The sequence below is a fragment of the Perca fluviatilis genome, chromosome 16 (assembly GCF_010015445.1).
Source record: "Perca fluviatilis chromosome 16, GENO_Pfluv_1.0, whole genome shotgun sequence".
NCBI lineage: Eukaryota > Metazoa > Chordata > Actinopteri > Perciformes > Percidae > Perca > Perca fluviatilis.
The window spans coordinates 23,361,975-23,376,875 of record NC_053127.1 but is presented as its reverse complement, the minus strand read 5'-3'; the positions used below and the strand labels follow the sequence as shown (position 1 = coordinate 23,376,875).

Here is a 14,901-nt window from a genome sequence, read left to right as displayed (position 1 = left end):
AAATTCATAAATCTCTGATAAAACATGTACTGTATTATACTGGAGAATTCAGAATATGTACATATTAGAAAGTCCATCTGGCCTTCTCTTCCAGGCTTTTGAGTTAAACTTAAACACATCAAAATGAAGTAAACATCCCATGTTGGATTATCATTACACCAGAATATTTTAGCGTTTTGTCAAACCATTTAATGGAAAATTGACATTCTTCAATCACACTATCTGTTTTCCCACTAAATGCTCTTGAACCTGCCACCATCAGTGACCAGAGAAAGAAAACCAGTTCCTAAATGTGCAACTAAAGACCTTTGTTGAAGTGAGATGTAAAACATGATATAGACGGTGTCAATCATTTTAACTGAAAGGCAGTACAATAAAGTGAAGGTTAATATTATTGTGTAATGCCAAATATAATGTGACACAACACAGAACTGGATGAGCAGCTTATATTTAAAACCAATTTATTTCAAATTAACTGTATACTTAACACAAATTATTTCTAATACTGTGCCATTTTCACAACATTACCTTAATACATTGCAGTAAATTTCAGATGTCTGTGTATTATTATAATGCAGCATTAAGTATCATGAAACGCACACAAAGTATAAAAATCTACAATTTCAAAGTGAATATTTATACAGATTCAGCAGGAACACTACTCCCCGTCTTCCAGCAGGGGGCGCCAGTCATCTGTCAGGAACTCACAGCGGCTGTAAGTAAAAATTTAAAAATTACATTAATTACTTTAAAATTACATCTGAGAAGTGTCTGAATTAAGATATCCTAACAACACCTCAACTTGTTGTTTTTAACACTTCTTACCCCTTTGTTGGCGCAGGTTCCACACAGGCAGCCAAAGAGCCCATTGATCATCTGAATGGCACAGAGAACCACCTGCAGACTGCTTGTGGCCAGCAGAGTAGCAAACAAGCCAATGTTGAACTGCACAATGTCCTTAGGCTCTGTGCATGTTCCCCACCACGTGTGGTCAGTCAGGTAGCTTGAGTCTCTGTGCAAAAGAGGAGGTTTGTGAGTGATCAGGACTTTAGGAAATTAACAAATGTCATCAGAAAGTAACTCCAGTGTTACCGGTTTTTAAAAGGTGTCGACCAAATCAGAAGAACTTTGCAGAGAGGCCCATTCTGCAAACCGAGCACTGCCACAATTAAACTGTACAGGGCACCAGCCACGCCCAATGCAGCGAATGCAATTGATAAGAACATCTGCAGAAGTGAAATGATAAGCAAAGGTCAGACACATTTCTGTTGCAGTTTAAGACATCATTCATCCATACTGAATGCTTAGCCTTCTCCTCCTTACATTTTTGTCGTGCTATTGATAAATGAGGTATTTAGGATTTAAAGGAGGAACAGTCTCAACATTTGTTTGACCTCGCATTCCTCACATTTCGTCCATCCATCTGTTTTCCCCAACACTTAACAAGATAAACTACAGCAGGCTAAACTGCTAAAACGTGTTTCACACTTTACTGCTCATACTGAACAGACAATTTTATCAGAACATAAGCTAATAAAACCCCATTAACAGACAAACATGATTCGTGTCATTAGCTTGAGAGGTTAAAAAACATTTCACTAAGCCCTTGGCACATGTGTTGAACATTTAAATATTTTTTATAGATCAAGAAACAGATGGACTGTTGTTATGGTTTTATCATGTATTACATACATGTTATGTTATCTATCTAAAGAGGACCTAGGTGTTGTGCAATAGTTTAGTGATGCAGCATATTAAAGCTTTTTTTATCTACTAATTCATAAACGCAGTGTCACTGGCCTCCATTAAACACTTAGATTGAAGTTAAATGTAACTTTGCAGTAAAGGTTAAATGATACAACTATAAAAGACACTGACATCTTCGTTTAATGTGTTATTAATTATGATCATGTTTCTGTGAGACACATTGTGGCATATGTGTTCAAACAATTTGTTTTCTTTCTATTTCCACTGATTTCTAAAGTGTTCAACCGTTTCCTGACTATTTTCAAAGTTCAAATTGAGTTCAGCTGGGGAATTGTATGTCTGCATCTATAGAGAATCTAGTGTGTAGCTTATAGTGTTAATCATTTACGTTTAAGCCAGCGCCCATCTTTCACTGAGCACCTGAAAGGTCTAATTTGTAGTTCTGATGGACTCACCCCACAGCGATTTCCACAGCACCCCTCTTTTCCAGTCAAATGGATGTAAAGTGCTGGGATCAACACCTGTGGCAGGACACATGAGTTGACCGTAATTAATACTCAAAATAATTCACCATTTCCACTTAATCTTAATAACTCAAAGCTTGTAGAATATGTATACAATTGCAGAAGTCTGTCTTAAATCAGATTACCACTTCAAACTGCATTGAGCTCATTAAAATCCTGCATTTTGTTTTCAGTTTTAGCTTTACATATATAACTAACTTACATATTTCTGAGGCTGCACAGCATGCAATCCAGAGTCCCACCCTTCAGTAACAGGTTAGAGGAAAGACAACTTACCATTACACCCCCTCCAACGAGTCCCCCCATGTATTTCACCTCCTCAGTAATGTGTCCATCCTTGGCATACTTGACGTCCCCGCCAGGAAAGAACAGCACGATGTTACAGATGATGGATATAAGTGCTAATGGGTACAGAGTAACAGCAATACAACGGGAACATTTTCCAGTACACATGTTGTCAGAGTGAAAACTAACTAACTGGTGTGCAACTCCCTAAGTTTTCACTCAAATCCTTCTTGTTTAAACAAAGTTCCACTTGAAACTGACCCAAACAGGAAATGTATTTGCACTGGGAGCAGAAACTAAATACAGAGAGGGAATTTAGGGTGTGGGAGGTGTAATGAAAAGCTGATAAGGTTGACAAACAGAGCCAGGGATAGGCTGCAGAACTGTATGTGACTCATTTTGTGGTATATTTGAGAGACAAGGCGTGTTTTGTTGAGGTAGCTAATGTGTCAATGCACATGTTGTAGTTGCAGATTTGGAATGTATTCAGGCCATCTGGGTCAGATGAATTATTGATGGTCACATCACTATTACATGCTGTTTAGTTTAGTGACCAGGCCTCCAAAATGCTTATTAGTAGTGAAAGTTGTTTCTTTTATGTTGCTGTAATGTATTAATATTAAATGCTGTTAGACTGGCTTGGTGGGGATCGTGAAAAAGCTGAGATTTAATGTGTGAGACAGTATTCTGGTAATGTATTGACATTGTGACTCCAGGATCTCGGCACGGTTGGACTTTAGACCTGTGGCAGCACGCTTTGCAAAGCAAGAACAATGTGTCATTGACATCAGCTGCTAAACATTGATAAATGACCACATTGTGGAAAGTTAAACAGACAGTCTATATTTTTCAGTTTTTCTACTGAGCTGTTGACTGCAGTTGTGTCTACATTGTATCAGTTAATTGAAAGAAAATCTGAAATTTGAGGAAAAAAAAAAAAGAGAGGAAGAGGCCATGCTTCCCAAAACATATGTTGTCTCCAAGCAACATTCGGGCGAGGCACTGTGCCTCATCAGTGATAACGGTTGTAAATATTGATTGAGTTTTCTTCCTCACATGAAGAGCAGTATTGCTTTCATCTGTTTTGGATCAGCGTGTTCATTTAATGCAATACACAACCTCCATCACTTACAGCAGATCACTTTCACAACCAGAGTAACTTTTTTGATTCCATTTCTATCTCATGTTCTCATTCATTTGAAACATGCTTTGATTAGGATGATACAGGATATTTAGAATAGGAAACACAAAGGAAAACACTCAAACGCTAATTTTGTGTGAAATACAGTATGTGAAAAAGGTTCCATGTGGAGGTGGATTTCCTATTTCCTTTTATTCACAAACAAACGAATAAATAGAATTAAAAATAAATAGATAGTGAATTCTGCATTGACCTGTGTGGAGATGAAACAGACAAGATGATAATTTACCTTTTTTTTATACCATGTCACTAAAGGAACTGACATAGTAAATGATTGTTCTTTTTTTATAATTATATGACCACAAGACTTGTTTTAATCGTCCACAGAAACAAATGGATGCGGTTGGCGGATCTCAGGGTGCTGCATCCCATGACAGAAAGTCTGCAATGCTCTTTAACCTCTTCACTTTGTTAAAGCCAGGACATTCTGTAGCAGTAAGCACCCTGCAAGAGTCCCCATTATTAGGCAGTAAATAGTAGTAAAGTTATATACTTTATACATGCTCTGTCCTGGCCGATAGGAGCTAAATGATCATATATATATATATATATATATATATATATATATATATATATATATATATATATATATATATATAACTGTAACCTTCCTGACCTCTAACATGTCAGTAACTATTCAACACTAAGTTTATATGTCTAACAATTTGAGATAATACTGAAACATGTGTATAGCTAAACATGCTTCTACAGTAATGAGTGACATGTATTGTAGTTATACAGTTAACATTAAATATGAATAACAAGACACAGAACTGTAGCAGTGGATCAGCAGCTTATATTTATTTGACCTTGACCATGTACACAGTATGAATTGTTTCTAAAACTGTTTTTCCAACACCTTGATACATTGAAACATTTTGAAGTATCATGTAATGCACATTAAAATTTTAAAATATAATCAGAGGCAACAACAATTTCAACGTAAACATTTTAGGCACATGCAGCCACGAACAACAGCCTTCCAACAGGGGGCGGGGCGCAAGGGAACTCTTCAGATGTGGTATGAGTGACCATGAGCTTATGGTTGCTGTAGGTTCTAAAACAAACAACAACAAACAAAATAATGAAAAGAAATGAAAGACAGGCGAACTGAAGTTATAACTTATGTGAGAAATATCTGATTTAGGTATGGTTAGAGGTGTGACCTCTTTGTTGATGCAGACTCCAAACAGGCAACCAAACAGCCCATTGATCATCTGAATGGCACAGAGCAACATCTGCAGACAGCTGGTCGCCATCAGGGTAAGGAACAATCCCATGTTGAACCGCACCACGTTCTTTGGCTCTGTGCATTTTGCCCACAACTCCTGGTTGGCCAGGTAGGTGGAATTACTGCGTGAAAGAAGTGGCTTATAAATGACCACAACGGCATGATGTTGACAGATGTCAGAAAGTTATTTCTGTTTGTCACCTGTTTTTAAAAGGTGTCGTCCACATCCCATCATATTCGCAGAAGGGCCCATTATTCAAACCGAGCACTGCCACGATGAAACTGTACAGGGCACCGGCCACTCCAACTGCGGCGAATGCAATTGATAAGAACATCTGCAAAAGTTAAATGGTAAATAAAGGTCGGAGAGTTTTTATTGTTTAAAAATTTTTCAGATGGTAATGTATATCAGTGGTGTTTTGTCTGTTTAAATCCATTCCAATAGGACTTTTTCACAGAACTTGAACTTACAAATAACTTTTTTTTTTGAAAATATGAAAAAGGAGAAACAGACTCTGCTGTGGTTTTGATGGTTGTGCAATTTCATATCTCAAGAAAAAAATTTCTGCAACTGTGATGCAGCATTATGCAGGGTTTTTCCTTTATGGCTAAGTCATTCTCAGCTTGACTGGCCTCCATTAAACACTTGACTCTAGTTGAACGTGACAGTTCTTCTTGACAAAATAATCTTAATTCAAGGTGCTCTGAATAGCTTGCTTGTCCAATAGCTTGCTTACTATTATCTTTAACTGAACACCTTAAAATGTCTGACTGACTCACCCCAAAGCGATTTCCACAGCACCCCTGAGCTTCAGTCATGTTGATGTAAATGGCTGCGGTCAACACCTGTGTCAAAATAGTTGATAGCATCAGTGTAAAACATGTTCAAAATAAATAATTAGTTTAGTTGAAACAATTCAGCATTAGGGGAACTTTGACACAGTCTTCAGTCCATCAATATTTGAGGAATTCCTTTTCAAACTGTGCCAAACTTGTCATTAACAAGTCCATACTTTACTTCAGTCAGGATGAAATGGGCCTCATTAGAGTATCATACATTAAAAGATGTGATACGTGTTGACTGATGAGACTAACTAATAATGCAATTGATTTGTATTAAGTATTAAGATAATCCCAAATATTTACTGAAGCACAATATAAGGACCCAAAACAGGTGAGATGTAAAACCAATAAAACAAACAATATACAAGCCAGTGTTTTTCACTTTTACCTGAGGCTGCACATTTCAGAAACAAATTTATAGAAACGTTTAGTTACACCCTTCAGTACTTCAGTAACAGGTAACTCACCATTACACCCCCTCCAACGAGTCCCCCCATGTATGTCACCTCCTCAGTAAGGTGTCCATCCTTGGCATACTTGACGTCCCCGCCAGGAAAGAACAGCACGATGTTACAGATGATGCATATAAGTGCTAATGGGTACAGAGTAACAGCAATACAACGGGAACATTTTCCAGTACACATGTTGTCAGAGTGAAAACTAACTAACTGGTGTACAACCTCTTGCTCATTAGGTTTTTGCTCAAATCCTTCCTGCTTTTTAGAGAAGTCCCACTAATGACGGTGGTGGACACTGGTGTTACATGTACTTTATTAACTTTATTTGTGTTAATTGTAGTTGTAGTTTTAATCCACATACTTTGAACTCTTAATTGAGTAGGGAGAAAAACCCGTACTGTATACCGTTTTTCTCCAGACTGTAAGTGTCTACATTTATTTTTAATTTATTTCTACTTGATTTTAAAACATCTCTTCTGAATTCGTGCATTACACAGGAAGATAATCAAGGACTTCAATAACTATATCACCTTTCATTTGTCTCCACAATTGGCAAAGAAGGGGAAAAAGCTCATGAAAACATTTTTATTGTAAAACCTACAGTCTTTGGCAAATCTATTTCACTGTTCTATAAAACTAGACCGCTGTATACTCTATAGATTTCTCTACCATAAAAGAGTTACCTCTTTAAATAACAGTTAACAATAATTGAATGTTTAAATTAACATTTCGTCAAACCGGCAATGAATTAATGCATCACACATGAAAGAAAATCAATGGCTTAAATAACTAGGAATAAAAACCTTGTTTAAAGATGGGAACTGTCTGTGGTTTATATATAATGAGTTTGAGAGTACCATATACAGGTACAGACGTTCACCGAATGTTGGCCTATTTATTCATTTGTTTGTTTGTTTGTTTGTTTGTTTGTTTGTTTGTTTGTTTGTTTGTTTGTTTGTTTATTAAGTCCCCTCCACTGAAAATGTGTTACATAGCTGCGACGTTTGAACTTCTCCGTGCAGAATGATGTGTGTGTCTACAAGACTGCTAAGGCTGCTGAAGAGGGAAACGTCTCTTTGTGCTCACACTACATCTGAGTTAAACACCTGAGCAGGATTTTGTGACATCACAAGTTTGAAAGCCAATCATGATCCAATATGCAACTTAATGCATGATGTGGAAGCTTGAAACCTCCAGTGCGCTCGCACACACACACACACACACACACACACACACACACACACACACAGCATTTTTAATGAAGTAGGAGACAGTTAAATCCATTCATTTAAAACTAATTTATTTGCATGTTTGCATATTCTGGATTTCTTAGGAAGAGGGCGTAGATATCATTTAAAAACTTTAACATGGTAATTGAACTTTTTTGTGGGGAAGGTCTGGAGGGTGGTCTTTAATTTAGCCTATGTTGAATCCCAGCAAATGTATCAGTGTAGAATATAGGCTATAGAGAATCCATAGGTGTACATATTTTTCCAACAAAAAATAAGACTACCTAATGTGGACTTCCGGACCAGGCCGGCGACCCTCATAGCCAACACAGGGCTCTGTGTCCTCCGCTGTAAATATTGGGGAACCTTTGAACCACTCCCCCTGTTTTAGTGAGAGTACTCCTGGCTACAGCTGGCCCACCACCATGGCCACGTCTCCCGTCAAAGACTTCCTGGTTACATATATAATGCCAGAAAAATGTTATGAGAGGATTTTCGTCAGCTTTTACATAAACGGTGAGGCTCGTTGTGTTAAAATGTCGGAATTAAGCGCGTGAAATGTTGCGGGAAACCTTTCCAGATGTGCGGGAGGTATAGGGACGGAGAGGTTTCGCCTCTCCTGTTAATTGTTTACAAAATCATGTCTAGGCACACAAATGTCCTCTTACTGTGTTAGCCAGCAGTTGGCGATTAACATCTGCTGTATCTGACTGTTTCAGTATTTGTCATTTATGTCGCAGTGCCTTGCCTAACGTTTATAATGAACAGAGCTGTCGGATTATGGATCTTACTGGACACTTTCCTGGGTAAGAAGCCTAAAACTTAAAGCAGCAGGACATCACTAACAAACACAACTAACAAAAAAGTATCTTCTTCTTATCATTAGGCTATTAATTGGATCTCTAGCCTACAACACAAGGATCCAACAACAGCCTGTAAGTGCTCTGGTAAACTGCTATCTAATACTTACTGCTGTACCACTGTAGATAACCATGATGTTGTCATCAGGCCTAGTGATACTACCACAAAACCACTGCATTTACATGTCAGCTATATGAAGAAGTACATGTCCACACATTAGTGGGGAACTTGAATTATGTCACATTACACTGAAGTAGACAATGCAATTTTATATGGCTAATAAAAAGTTTTGGATCCGTTACTGAAATGTGTTACTCATTATTGTTTACATATTGATTCCTAATCTGGACACAACCACCACTAATTGTATGTTGGTTGTGTGTCATCTCCCTGCAGCACAGCTACTTCAGCTGTTGAAGATACTGTGGAGAAGAAGTGCAGATGGCCTGAGTCTGACCTCCGTGCTGCTGCAACTATATGCTTTCTCATGTCCTGTTGTGTATGCCATGGCCAACAACTTCCCACTCTTGTACGTATTTTTTTTTAAATAAATAAGCCAAAGAGTTCTCGTTCATGTTGATTCTCTGGCAGATCAGATCATTAATCATTAAGTGACATCTGTGTCATATGTTTTACTTCTTAGTTATGTTGCAACGATCCCAATATTTCTGGATTTGAGATGTAGAAACTTACCGACTTCTGTTTATTCACACCGTTCTCTGAACTCTAGACACCACAGTGTCCTTACATCCCAGGAGTTACTCTGTTTGTGTGATGCTGGAAACTAATGTCAATAACATGTTCAAGTATATAAATGTGTGACTCACCGGCTGTTTGCGCAATAGTGACATCCATGCAATACATGTTTAACACTCTACACACCTCAATGCAAGTTCTGTCAAGTTCCACAACTGTGTGTCCATTAATGTACATACTCATACAAACTCAATTTCACTAAGGGCCACACTGGAAATGACGATCACAATAAGGGCCAGACATGTTGAGTTTATTGACATGCTTATATTTAGCAAAAAAGTCAATTAACTTTGTATTATTGCATGTCTCATATAGCTTTCTCCCATACAGTTTGGTCGACATAAAACCCTAAAAGAGTCAGCAAAAAAGTTTCTTAGCCATCGTACAATTTAGCAAGTCATGGAAAACAAACATTACAAATTTAAAAACAGCTACCACCCAGCCGACTCACCACAACCGTTTCACAGCCTGAATATTAAAAAACTCTGCTTCTGTGGGGAATTCGGAGTCTCAAATTCTGCAAATCTGTCAAATTCTGCACGGCAGTGTCGCATAATTACAGTATGAAAAACAGATTGCTGATTTTTTATTTTTTTTTAGTGTGGTGCACAACTAGTCGGGCCAAAATTAGCTGTGAACCTAAATTGAAATGTGGGCCGGATCAAAATTTGCAAGGGGCCGGATTTGGCCCCCGGCCCTTGAGTTTGACACATGTGCTCTACAGTGAATTATTATTATGTTTTGCAGCTGACAGTATGTATCTGTTATCATAGATGTGATGTGCTTGTGTTTTACTTGAACCGCTCTGCAGTGCCTGGGGTGAGAGGCTCTTCGCCTTGGCCCAGACCGCAGCGATTGTCTTCCTCATCCTGCATTATCGTGGTGAAACTCTAAAAGGTTAGCACACACACGTGCATGCACATGTTACCAAAGTCTCATTCTAAATAACGTATGAACTTTCAGGATAAATCTGGCATTATTCTATATTTTTTTCTTATTGTCAACAAATTCTATGAAAAGACCAAAATCAACTATGCGTTAGCCCGTCTCTAAATACTCTGACTTTCCTCCCCCTGTCTGTGGATCTCAGCCTCAAGCCCATTCATTTCTACTGAGGATGTTAATTCTTGTAAACCTTTACAATGCATAACTTCCAAGTGAACACTTAGTACCAGCCATGTTTTCATCAAACCGCTGACTCTAACAGATTCTGCCTCACACTCAACTGTCCAAAGATCTTTTGGTCAGTAGAGTAATTTAACTTTGGAAGCAATTAAGTATTGCAATAGTTTATGATACAGTATATCTAGACGAAGCTACTACAGGCTTTAACATGCTTTGTTCAAATTAAAAGATTCTACGGAGCACAAATTAAGAAACTGTGTAGTAATCAATTAATTAATCACCTGTGGCTGTGTGTACAACATTCACTACAAACAGGCTACTAAAAAGCTTGTGAGTGGTCTGATTAATCTTATGCTGAATGTTTATCAGCTAACGATAGTGTTTCAGGTGACCTTCATTCACACAGTCTTCCTTTTTCATTTTTAGTCAGTGCTTTCCTGGAGCGCCATCGTGTGGTGTTACCACTCAACTCGTAAACTTCTCACAGGGGCCTTCTGCTAAAACACAGTGACAGAGAGCTGTTTTCCTTTCATAGAAAATTATATGATTATTTAAACAGTCCAATACCTTTTGTCAGATAACTATTGATTTTGTAAGTGAATATTCTTGGTAACACACGTTTGGTTTGTTGCGTGGCATTTTTTCTTGTGTATCTAATTCCTCATTCAATCCCATTTATGTGACAGGTATGTTGTTCCTCTTGGCTTATGGGTGTCTAATGTTCCTTCTGGGCTCCTACGCAGCAGCAGCAGCTGTCTCAGTAATGCAGACCTCAAGTTTGGCAACTTTAATTGCAAGCAAGGTAGCATCTTTTCTATGCAATTTCTGAGCTGTCCAACGAATAATAAGATCTGTGAACTGTGAAGTGATAATGCACAATGCAAGAGAATTTATTTGCTGGCTTTGTTGTTTCCAGGTTCTCCAGGCTGGAACCAACTACTGTAACGGCCACACAGGCCAACTGTCCACTCTGTCTGTGTTACTATCGTGGGCAGCGTCTCTGGGTGTTATCTTTGTGACTCTGCAGGTATACACAGTTAGGAACTACACACAAACATAAACATAGCTGCACAACTGCATATTCTGTCATTGTTGTCTTTGCTAATGGCTTCAAACTTTGTCTTGTAGGAGACAGGAAGCTCGTTTGCCACTCTGTCACACACAGTGTCAGCCTGTCTCAGCGGGGTCCTCCTGGCCCAGGTCCTCTGCTACAGGAGCAGCACCACCACCTCTAGAAAGAAGAACGAGTAGAGGTGGAGGATGGTGACAAATGAACACTCAATATGCTGATCCTTCCTGTAATTCTAGGTATAGTAGGAAATGTTTACAGTGTCTTTTCTATAAATATGCCGGTGTTCTACACTCAGATCTACTTTAAAAGAAATTGTGTGTCTGTGTAAACAAGAACTCTCATTGTCATGCTATTTAATAATTTTAGACATGTTATTTCTGTAGTTAGTTTCCCATTATTGTGAGGGTGAGGGAATAAAAAATCTATTGTCGCTCTCCAGTGATTGAAATAAGATGACTTTTACACAGCTTTCAATGGTATCTGCAGGTAACAGTCAGTTGGGTTAACTGCTTTCAGTTCAAGGACAAACTGACAGAGCATCTACACGAATTCTTCCTCAAATTTCACAAGTCTGAGTAATTCCTAATCTCAGGGAAGAAGTGCAGTCATGCAGCAGACATATTGACACATGAAGAGTCTCTATACTCACTTCCTTCCTGCTCTCAAATGAGTCATCCGTGAGCGGGAACAAACAGAACATAACATTAAACTATCTTTCGTCAGATCAGGTCATTTCACTGATTATTTCCTCCTCTGTGGGTGATGGAACATTCTGATGATGATTCATGCCGTGTTGTGTCAGATTTGCTGTTGCTGTAGTTCTACTCGTACAGTTCCAAGCATCAAACAGCTTCAGGAAATGGGATATTCTTGAGGCGAGATTACCCAACACCTTACAGTAAACTGGAAGCTGGAAGTTAAGTGATTTGCTTGAGGGGGTTTTCAGAAATGAATGTCAATAATTTCCTTGTTAAGATGTCAGACCAAACTGTTCAACATTTTGGACAATGACGCACACTGCCATGCACAACTGACAGACTGAGAAAGTAATTTGTCCCCAGGGCCATACAACTCTACAATGCTTCACAAAAGTAAAAAAAAAATCAGAGCTGTTCAACATCACATCTCCTTAAGTCCTCTAATATTTCCTTATTTATGTCATCAACTCATCCATGATTCATGGAAATGTGTAAAACAAGGTCATATGTTTCCTTGTATTTATGTATGGTTTGTAAAAATGGGAACTGCTGGGTCAGTGAGATGAGAGAAGCAAAGTGTATGCGTGGTGTGCACACTCTACATTACGGCCAAGCATCTGAATAACGCGCCACTGACTTTAGACCAGGTTTTTCCTGGTCAGTGGCGGAATTGTTTTCTGAAACTGCAAAATAGCACCAGGGAACGTTTGTGCCGGAACACACCTCCTCTTTTGGCTGAACCGCCCCGTGAAAGCGCAAGTTCATTCCCTAATTTACCGACGTGAGTCTGGGGAGGGAAAAGTCCGCTGTGCGTCAGGTGCAAAATAGGAATGATACATGCGTCGGTGTACAAAGTCAATTGCGCATGGGTGCGAGATAGGGCCCTTAAAGTTAAATTCAAATCAAGGGAAAGCTTCGTGAAAGAGTGCTACGCACCAGTAAATCAAGTCAACGATGATGATTAAAACAATCATTTTTACCAACATAAGGATTTGGAATACAATGTAACCTGTTGATGTTTTTAGCTGTATTCCTGAGCACCAATTGTGTCTGTAAAAACGTTTTATGAATGACTTTGGACTGGCTTCTGAGCTGATGGCAGCCACTGTGGACATGTTGAGTGTTGCTCAGTAACACTCCAGACATTTGTAGGAGCTCTGCCAAGACACACTGAGGTGACCATGGCAGCATATGTGCACCAATGACACATTAACCTTGTTTGTTTTGGCAATTACTTGTTTTCCATCCAACACACACATACTAGTGATGTGGCTCACCAGCTATAATAAAAAATGTCTTTGTGGGTTTTTACTGTTACATATTTATGGATTTTCTAACTTTCATACCTATTTCATAATTGTACTCTGAACTGAATTTAATAATGTGAACTGTTTCTTAACATTCAGTAATGAAATAAAAAGAATTAACAGAGTTATCACCTTCAGTCACCCTTATGTCTGGTCTATTAAAAGACCGAGGCACAGGTAAACATTATCTGTGTATACATAAATAAAACAGCCTCCTACTAAGGCTATTATGTTAGGTTTGCATTTTAACCCAGTTTGTTATCCAAAGCATAGCATTGACTGTTACTACCAGTTCAGCATTGAGAGGTGCACATGCTACAGGCTATGCCATAATGGATCATAGAGAAGATAAGTAGTCTCAGCATTTAATGATTTAAAAAACGTTAAGAAAAACAGACATTTCCGGTGCGTGCAGGTAGATTAAAGGACAACAATTTCTTATGTGATAGGGATGCATATTCAATGACATTTACATCTGCATCGCATTAAACATCAGTGTGTTGGGGTTGGCATTGTGAGCATGTTGACGTTGGTATTATATCAGTAGTACCACTGTCCACAAATATAGCTGCTAGCATTGCTGCAATCTATCAGTCAAAATGGTGCTCAAGGGGTCCCTTGATAAATGAATAAGCAATGTGGAAACAGAGTGATGCACTTTCTGTTCTCTAATAATTCAGTCGATTGGGAAATTCATTCACACTTGAGGAACTGAACCTCAGGCCTGAACCTCCCTAAATACAATTTGGGACGCTTTAGTAATAAAGGTTGAGTATAGTATGATAGCCCTTATGAAACAAGGTAACACCACAATGTCGGTCAATAAAAAGTCAGATAATTTATTTGCTCTTCAAGTCCACTGTACAGACAAATTACAGAAAATAACAGTGTATTCTGTAAGACATTCATGAAACAAGCTGCTGCATGTAGCATTTATTATGGCTCAACTCTTAAAACAACGTGAGGTTTTTATGATACAAAATTCATCAAAGACTTTACATTGGAACCATCTGCAAATTAATTAAGCAATTACCCCAAAAAAAAGTATCAAAAGTACATTTAGCATTTTGCATGTATTTCACATTATATATTGCTCCTCAGGCTCCTAAATTATATAAACTAAGCACTAACTATTCGGTTTGTAGTCGCTGTAGTCCACATGTAACAGGTTTCCATTCACACACAGCATATATTACCTTAACAAAAATGGAGTTATCATAATGGTATGGTTAAGGTTGTGGACAGTGCACCACATTAAGAATCAGGTGTGATTACCTCCACAAAGATGTTTCTGGTTTGTCTGTTTGTTTGTCTGTCAGCAGGATAATGGAAATACTACTAACCGGATTTTCATGAAACTTTAGACCGGATTTCAATCACGTGGCGGATACACAAATTATTTTTCACTTTCTTTAATATTGCCAGAGAGGGCATTTTTGCTGCATTCATGTGGTGTCGGAATAATCACAAAAATGTGTTACTAACTGGGAAAATTCACACTGCATTAACATTGTGAGATAGGGCATACATTGGCCGAGGTCTGCATTGAGTGCCCTTGTAGTTGTTTTTCATCCCTAAATGGCATTTAATTGAGGGGTCCTTCT

At 38.4% G+C, this 14,901-nt stretch overlaps 3 protein-coding genes across 4 annotated transcripts; 1 reads left to right on the top strand and 2 right to left on the bottom strand.

Annotated features, from left to right (window-relative positions):
• Positions 1–444: 444 nt before the first annotated feature.
• On the bottom strand, positions 445–2,811 carry tm4sf21a (transmembrane 4 L six family member 21a). The gene is made up of 5 exons (XM_039776995.1): positions 2,508–2,811; positions 2,163–2,228; positions 1,093–1,226; positions 826–1,012; positions 445–713 (listed from the first exon to the last, which is right to left on the bottom strand). The coding sequence occupies exons 1-5, from the start codon at positions 2,682–2,684 to the stop codon at positions 705–707; spliced, it is 573 nt and encodes a 190-aa protein (XP_039632929.1). The 5' UTR covers positions 2,685–2,811; the 3' UTR covers positions 445–704.
• A 1,682-nt stretch (positions 2,812–4,493) lies between these two features.
• On the bottom strand, positions 4,494–6,736 carry LOC120543761 (transmembrane 4 L6 family member 4-like). Of its 2 annotated transcripts, none has more exons than XM_039776994.1 (5): positions 6,259–6,736; positions 5,729–5,794; positions 5,150–5,283; positions 4,884–5,070; positions 4,494–4,765 (listed from the first exon to the last, which is right to left on the bottom strand). In XM_039776994.1, the coding sequence occupies exons 1-5, from the start codon at positions 6,433–6,435 to the stop codon at positions 4,757–4,759; spliced, it is 573 nt and encodes a 190-aa protein (XP_039632928.1). In that variant the 5' UTR covers positions 6,436–6,736; the 3' UTR covers positions 4,494–4,756. The 2 variants fall into 2 exon arrangements, with proteins under 2 accessions (XP_039632928.1, XP_039632927.1); XM_039776993.1 differs by having other exon boundaries at positions 4,494–4,774; positions 6,259–6,731.
• Positions 6,737–7,792: 1,056 nt separating this feature from the next.
• Positions 7,793–12,473, top strand: LOC120543760 (mannose-P-dolichol utilization defect 1 protein-like). The gene is made up of 7 exons (XM_039776992.1): positions 7,793–7,994; positions 8,219–8,284; positions 8,736–8,868; positions 9,907–9,992; positions 10,907–11,022; positions 11,137–11,247; positions 11,349–12,473. The coding sequence occupies exons 1-7, from the start codon at positions 7,904–7,906 to the stop codon at positions 11,469–11,471; spliced, it is 726 nt and encodes a 241-aa protein (XP_039632926.1). The 5' UTR covers positions 7,793–7,903; the 3' UTR covers positions 11,472–12,473.
• The last annotated feature ends 2,428 nt before the right edge of the window (positions 12,474–14,901 follow it).

Excerpts from the sequence above, each read along its gene's own strand:
- tm4sf21a (XM_039776995.1), bottom strand. The coding sequence starts at position 2,684 with ATGTGTACTGGAAAATGTTCCCGTTGTATTGCTGTTACTCTGTACCCA. Across the intron at positions 2,229-2,507 it reads TCGTTGGAGGGGGTGTAATG|GTGTTGATCCCAGCACTTTA; the intron begins GTAAGTTGTCTT and ends GTCCTGCCACAG. Across the intron at positions 1,227-2,162 it reads GCTGTGGAAATCGCTGTGGG|ATGTTCTTATCAATTGCATT; the intron begins GTGAGTCCATCA and ends TCACTTCTGCAG.
- LOC120543761 (XM_039776993.1), bottom strand. The coding sequence starts at position 6,435 with ATGTGTACTGGAAAATGTTCCCGTTGTATTGCTGTTACTCTGTACCCA. Across the intron at positions 5,795-6,258 it reads TCGTTGGAGGGGGTGTAATG|GTGTTGACCGCAGCCATTTA; the intron begins GTGAGTTACCTG and ends ATTTTGACACAG. Across the intron at positions 5,071-5,149 it reads ACGACACCTTTTAAAAACAG|TAATTCCACCTACCTGGCCA; the intron begins GTGACAAACAGA and ends TCTTTCACGCAG.
- LOC120543760 (XM_039776992.1), top strand. The coding sequence starts at position 7,904 with ATGGCCACGTCTCCCGTCAAAGACTTCCTGGTTACATATATAATGCCA. Across the intron at positions 8,285-8,735 it reads CTTACTGGACACTTTCCTGG|CACAGCTACTTCAGCTGTTG; the intron begins GTAAGAAGCCTA and ends ATCTCCCTGCAG. Across the intron at positions 11,023-11,136 it reads CAACTTTAATTGCAAGCAAG|GTTCTCCAGGCTGGAACCAA; the intron begins GTAGCATCTTTT and ends TGTTGTTTCCAG.